Below are 5,952 nucleotides of genomic sequence, written 5' to 3' on the forward strand. Positions count from 1 at the left end.
TACACATAAATACACAGGGAAGATGGGGGAGGGGAGCGAGTGGAGAGAGACAGACACGGGTATAGACCGACAAGAGTCAAAGCGAGTCAAGTTAACGCTTTCTCCGCCCCCAACCACAAGTACCCCCCCTCCCGCGTTAATTAATTCCAAACAAAGCAAGCCAATCAAGTGATGCGTTATTATTTTCAAGCAGAGGGAGGCGAGAGGCATGTATTTTTTAATTGATTTATTTATTTGGAGGACGTTAATTCTCGGTCTGAGGCTGATTTTCAAACCATTTGCAAAGCGCGGCTCCATTGTTCGCCGGGCGCGCAGGCTCCGCCCCCTGCTTTGTGTGCGGTGCGCGGATTGGCCGGCGCGCGCGGGGGCCGCGTCAGCGCCCGCGAGCCCATTCATCTGTGCACTTGGGCGTTGGACCCCGCATCTTATTAGCAACCAGGGAGATTTCTCCATTTTCCTCTTGTCTACAGTGCGGCTACAAATCTGGGATTTTTTTATTACTTCTTTTTTTTTTTTAAACTACACTTGGGCTCCTTTTTTTGTGCTCGACTTTTCCTCCCTTTTTCCCTCCCTCCTGCGCTGCTGCTTTTTATCTCTTCGACTTAAATCTTTTTACCCGGAGTGTATTTAATCGGTTCTGTTCTGTCCTCTTCACCACCCCCACTCCCCCCTCCCTCCGGTGTGTGTGCTGCTGCCGCCGCCGCTGCTGCCGCCGCCGCTGCTGTTGCCGCTCGCCCCGTCGTTACACCAACCGGAGGCTCTTTGTTCCCCCCTTGGATCTGTTGAGTTTCTTTGTTGAAGAAGCCAGTATGGGTGCCCAGTTCTCCAAGACCGCTGCGAAGGGAGAAGCCACCGCGGAGAGGCCCGGGGAGGCGGCTGTGGCCTCGTCGCCTTCCAAAGCGAACGGGCAGGTAAAGTCTACCTGTGTTTCTGGTCATTTCTTTGGTGTCTTTCCGTAGTCCCGACGCTTCTCCTCCCCTCCCGGTCGCGCCCAAGGCGCATTCGGCGGAGAGAGGAGTGCGGCCAGATTGCAGTCTGAAAGTTGAATGGAAAGCGATAGCCTAAATTGTCAATTTCTCATAGGAGGTGGGGGGGGGGTCCTCCTCTCCACCCCAAAGGAGTGGTCCCCGGAGAAGCCTGGCAAATTCTTGTGTAGACGCGAGGAAAGAAGTGATAAATCGTCTAAAATGGCGTGTTTGGAGCTTGGCAGAACGTGACTAGCTAGGTGCTACCCCCCTCCCCCCAGTCAGGTTGCATTTGTGTTTGGTGGGCACAAAGGTGTTTGGGCGGCTCTCGTGTTTGTTGTCGAGATTGGGTCGCTTTCAAAATTTCTGAACTGGTGTGATGGGGGGCAGGATGGGGGAGAATGGGAATGGTGGTGGAGAAAGGCAGGGAGGGGAAAGGCTGTCTTATTGTATGCCGAGGCGGCATGCCCTGGGTTCTTGGAAAGGTAGCTGGCTGGCTGGAACTGGGCAGGAAGGTTTCGGTATCTTTCCGTGGGGGCTTTCCCACTGTCCTGAATCTTTATTCGCCAGCTGTCTGTGGAATTACACACCCATCCGACTTTGAAATGGTATCCCTGGGTGGGAAGACTCGGTGGGTCCTTGAAGAGAACCTGTCCAGATGGTCAAGAAGAGGCGGTTCGTGTGTTTCGGTCGGGATTGTTCGTGTGCGCGGCGGCGCCTGGACCACTGCGGGGGGCCACCCCAGAGCTGCCCGGACCCAGGCAGATGGCCACGGTTGGGTGGGCTCGAGAGGTCGGCCATGGGTGGCTGCTTCGCAAACACTGGGCACCCACCACGCCTCTTTTCCTAGAGTAGAGGCCGTGTAGCTTCGCCTACTGTAACCTAATGGGGAAGGCGAGCTCTGCCAAGAGGCTCTGAACCCGTTAAAAATGCAAAATGAGCCGCCTTGGCGCGCCCCGGCTTCACAGAACCTCAGGCGAAGGTGGGCGTGGAAGCCGAGGCAACACCTCAGAAATCATGGGTTTCCCCCTGCCTTGTTGGTTTTATTCGGACCAGGACGCCGTGAAGCCACCTGAGCTTTGTTTGTGGACTCTGGGCTGCGCGATCCGGGCTCGGGGGCGCCTCGGCCGGCGGGCAGGGCCGCGCTGGGTAGGGCGGGGTGGCCCCGCGGCCCCGCCCCTCCGCGCCCGCCCGCCGGCCCGCCCGCGCCCAGCTCCGCGCGGTGGAGGCGCAGCGCCCCCTGGCGACCCCAAGCCCTAGGGGGCGTAGTGCGCGCGCAGCCCAGGCGCTTCTGGCTGGAGCGCTGGGATGCCCCTGGGAGTTCTCGGCGTTTTGAAGGGCCTCTCAGGGTTTAGGGAAAAGGGGGATGTGTACCGGCTTTGGCTCCGTGCCTTCTCCCGAAGGGCGTTTGGTGTATCCTGTGTTATGTGGCTCTTTTTTTGTAGAGCCCCTGAGGCGAAGGCTGGAATGGGTTATCCCTCGCTTTCCACGTCTGGGGCTCGGCACTTTTAAATCCGTTTGTTGAGTGGTCGAGGCTACCGCTCTTCTCTTTAGGGCGCCCCCAACGGCACTGCCCCGTCTCTTCGGAGAGCCCTTGTCTAGGCAGGCAACCCCGCCTCCCCGTAAGGGGGTGGAGGGACTCCAAAGCCAGAGGGGCCCGGGGGGGGGGGCCTGGTCCCTCCAGGCCCAGGGGTGGGGGCGGCAATGGCGGCGCCCGGGCCGCTTCAGTGACACTCCCACCTTCTCTGCCCCGCAGGAAAATGGCCACGTGAAGGTAAACGGCGACGCCTCTCCCGCGGCCGCCGAGCCGGGCGCCAAGGAGGAGCTGCAGGCCAACGGCAGCGCCCCGGCCGCCGACAAGGAGGAGCCCGCGGCCGCCGGGAGCGGGGCGGCGTCGCCCGCCGCGGCCGACAAGGAGGAGCCGGCCGCCGCCGCCCCCGAAGCCGGGGCCAGCCCCGCGGAGAAGGAGGCCCCCGCGGAGGGCGAGGCCGCCGAGCCGGGCTCGCCGTCGGCCGCGGAGGGCGAGGCCGCGTCGGCCGCCTCCTCGACGTCTTCGCCCAAGGCCGAGGACGGGGCCACGCCCTCGCCCAGCAGCGAGACCCCGAAAAAAAAAAAGAAGCGCTTTTCCTTCAAGAAGTCTTTCAAGCTGAGCGGCTTCTCCTTCAAGAAGAACAAGAAGGAAGCGGGAGAGGGCGGGGAGGCCGAGGGCGCAGCCGGCGCCTCCGCCGAAGGCGGCAAGGACGAGGCCGCCGGGGGCGCCGCTCCAGCCGCCGCAGAGGCGGGCGCGGCCTCCGGGGAGCAGGCGGCGGCGCCGGGCGAGGAAGCCGCGGCGGGTGAGGAGGGGGCGGCGGGCGGCGACCCGCAGGAGGCCAAGCCCGAGGAGGCCGCCGTCGCGCCCGAGAAGCCGCCCGCCAGCGAGGAGCCCAAGGCCCCCGAGGAGCCCAGCAAGGCCGAGGAGAAGGCCGAGGAGGCCGCGGCCAGCGCCGCTGCCTGCGAGGCGCCTTCAGCCGGCGGGCCCGGGGCGCCCCCGGAGCAGGCGGCGGCGCCCGCGGAGGAGGCGGCGGCCGCGTCAGCCTCGTCAGCCTGCGCAGCCCCCTCACAGGAGGCCCAGCCGGAGTGCAGTCCAGAAGCCCCCCCGGCGGAGGCGGCAGAGTAAACGGGCCCGGTTTTTGAGCTAATCGAAGAACTTTTCTCCCCCCGTTTGTTTGTTGGAGTGGTGCCAGGTACTGGTTTTGGAGAACTTGTCTACAACCAGGGATTGATTTTAAAGATGTCTTTTTTTATTTTACTTTTTTTTTAAGCAGCAAATTTTGTTCCCCCTCCTTCCCCACAGATCCCATCTCAGATCATTCTGTTACCACCATTCCAACAGGTCGAGGAGAGCTTAAACACCTTCCTCTGCCTTGTTTCTCTTTTGTTTTTATTTTTTTGCATCAGTATTAATGTTTTTTGCATACTTTGCATCTTTATTCAAAAATGTAAACTTTCTTTGTCAGTCTATGGACATGCCCATATATGAAGGAGATGGGTGGGTCAAAAGGGATAGCAAATGAAGTGATAGGGGCCACGATGGGGAAATTGAAGTGGTGCGTAACATTGCCAAGAATAATGTACCACTAGAAATGATGGTGTAAAGGCTTAGTCTTTTTTTTTTTTTAAAGTTATTACGATGTATTTTGTGAGGCAGGTTTACAACACTACAAGTCTTGACTAAGAAGGAAAGAGGAAAAAAACACCAATACCCAGATTTTAAAAAAAGATCATAGTCTTAGGAGTTCATTTAAACCATAGGAACTTTTCACTTATCTCATGTTAGCTGTATCAGTCAGTGATTAAGTAGAACTACAAGTTGTATAGGCTTTATTGTTTATTGCTGGTTTATGACCTTAATAAAGTGTAATTATGTATTACCAGCAGGGTGTTTTTAACTGTGACTATTGTATAAAAACAAATCTTGATATCCAGAAGCACATGAAGTTTGCAACTTTCCACCCTGCCCATTTTTGTAAAACTGCAGTCATCTTGGACCTTTTAAACACAAATTTTAAACTCAACCAAGCTGTGATAAGTGGAATGGTTACTGTTTATACTGTGGTATGTTTTTGATTACAGCAGACAATGCTTTCTTTTCCAGTCGTCTTTGAGAATAAAGGAAAAAATCTTCAGATGCAATGGTTTTGTGTAGCATCTTGTCTATCATGTTTTGTAAATACTGGAGAAGCTTTGACCAATTTGACTTAGAGATGGAATGTAACTTTGCTTACAAAAATTGCTATTAAACTCCTGCTTAAGGTGTTCTAATTTTCTGTGAGCACACTAAAAGCGAAAAATAAATGTGAATAAAATGTACAAATTTGTTGTGTTTATTTATGTTCTGATAAAATACTGAGACTTGTAGGTCGTAAGGGTAATTTTGAGGAACATCTTGCATGCCATCAAGAGTAAATTTTCTTGTGGTTTTTAATCTGAAGTTTCCAAAGTTTGAAATTCATAATCAGCAGTGTCAGATTACATACAGGAAGATCTTACAACATTCCATGTCTGTTACCATTTACCTGCATTGACATTGAGTTTTCATTTAAAAATTGAATAATTATTTTTATCATAGTTAACATAGCATGTCAGAATGAATCATTTAATACAAAAATGGTATGACCCGAAGACTTATTTAAATGTCATGTGAAAATTTCATAAAATATGTTTTTTTGTCATGCAGGTCCAGAAACTTGAGAGTATTTAATCCAAACTGCAGATGGGCCATAAAAGTGGCCAAATGTGTTTCAAAAACTGATGGTGTATTACCTGCCATTGTAATTGCTTAGTGCTTGGCTAATTTCCAAATACTGCTTAGATTATGTGTTACACCTTAGAAAAACTGGCTTATGTGAAGGAGTAACGGTGACGAATGGGCAACATTGTCAGTTTATGGGCCTTTTAGTATAACTTGCCTCAATTCAATAGTTGCAGTTTTTTTTAATGAAAGTAGTGTGTTAGTATCTTGTTACTCAAAGGAAAAGATAGAGAATAATACTTCCTTACATAGTAATAATCTTTACTAGTTTCACCTTTGCTCCTAACCACCCCATAACTGGATTTATTTTTTTTCTTCACTGGATCCTAAACTGAAGTCAATTTGAAGATAAAGGTGTATATGAAATACCCTTACTTCATTAAATGCAAAGGAAAATAGTTCACCCTGTTTTGCTGTTTTTGAGCAGTTTGCCTTGTAGGGTTCACAGTCAGTGAACCACATTTGTAACAACTGAGCACAAATCTTAAACTCCTTAGAAAAATTAGCTTTTGACATGTGCTATTAATTGGAATAATGAATCATAAATAATAGTTCATGCCCTCTCCTTACCAAATACCCTCCCCACTAATAAAAATAGCATTTGGAAGAGTATGTACTTTTAGTTGGGGTATGTTGATCTTGAAGGATGTTTGAAAGTTAAAAGTCAAATCGGTAACCAAAGGACTGCTTTATGGG

The 5,952-nt window shown here is 52.1% G+C and overlaps 1 protein-coding gene across 1 annotated transcript; it reads left to right on the forward strand.

Annotated features, from left to right (window-relative positions):
- The first annotated feature begins 341 nt into the window (after positions 1-341).
- MARCKS (myristoylated alanine rich protein kinase C substrate) lies at positions 342-4,810 on the forward strand. Its single transcript, XM_045865353.3, has 2 exons — positions 342-911; positions 2,722-4,810. Exons 1-2 carry the CDS (start codon positions 810-812, stop codon positions 3,619-3,621), a joined length of 1,002 nt encoding a protein of 333 aa, XP_045721309.1. The 5' UTR covers positions 342-809; the 3' UTR covers positions 3,622-4,810.
- Positions 4,811-5,952: the final 1,142 nt, after the last annotated feature.

This window comes from Mirounga angustirostris, unplaced genomic scaffold (genome assembly GCF_029215605.1).
Source record: "Mirounga angustirostris isolate CCGP_5_RB_7025 unplaced genomic scaffold, mMirAng1.0.hap1 SCAF_8, whole genome shotgun sequence".
Lineage (NCBI taxonomy): Eukaryota > Metazoa > Chordata > Mammalia > Carnivora > Phocidae > Mirounga > Mirounga angustirostris.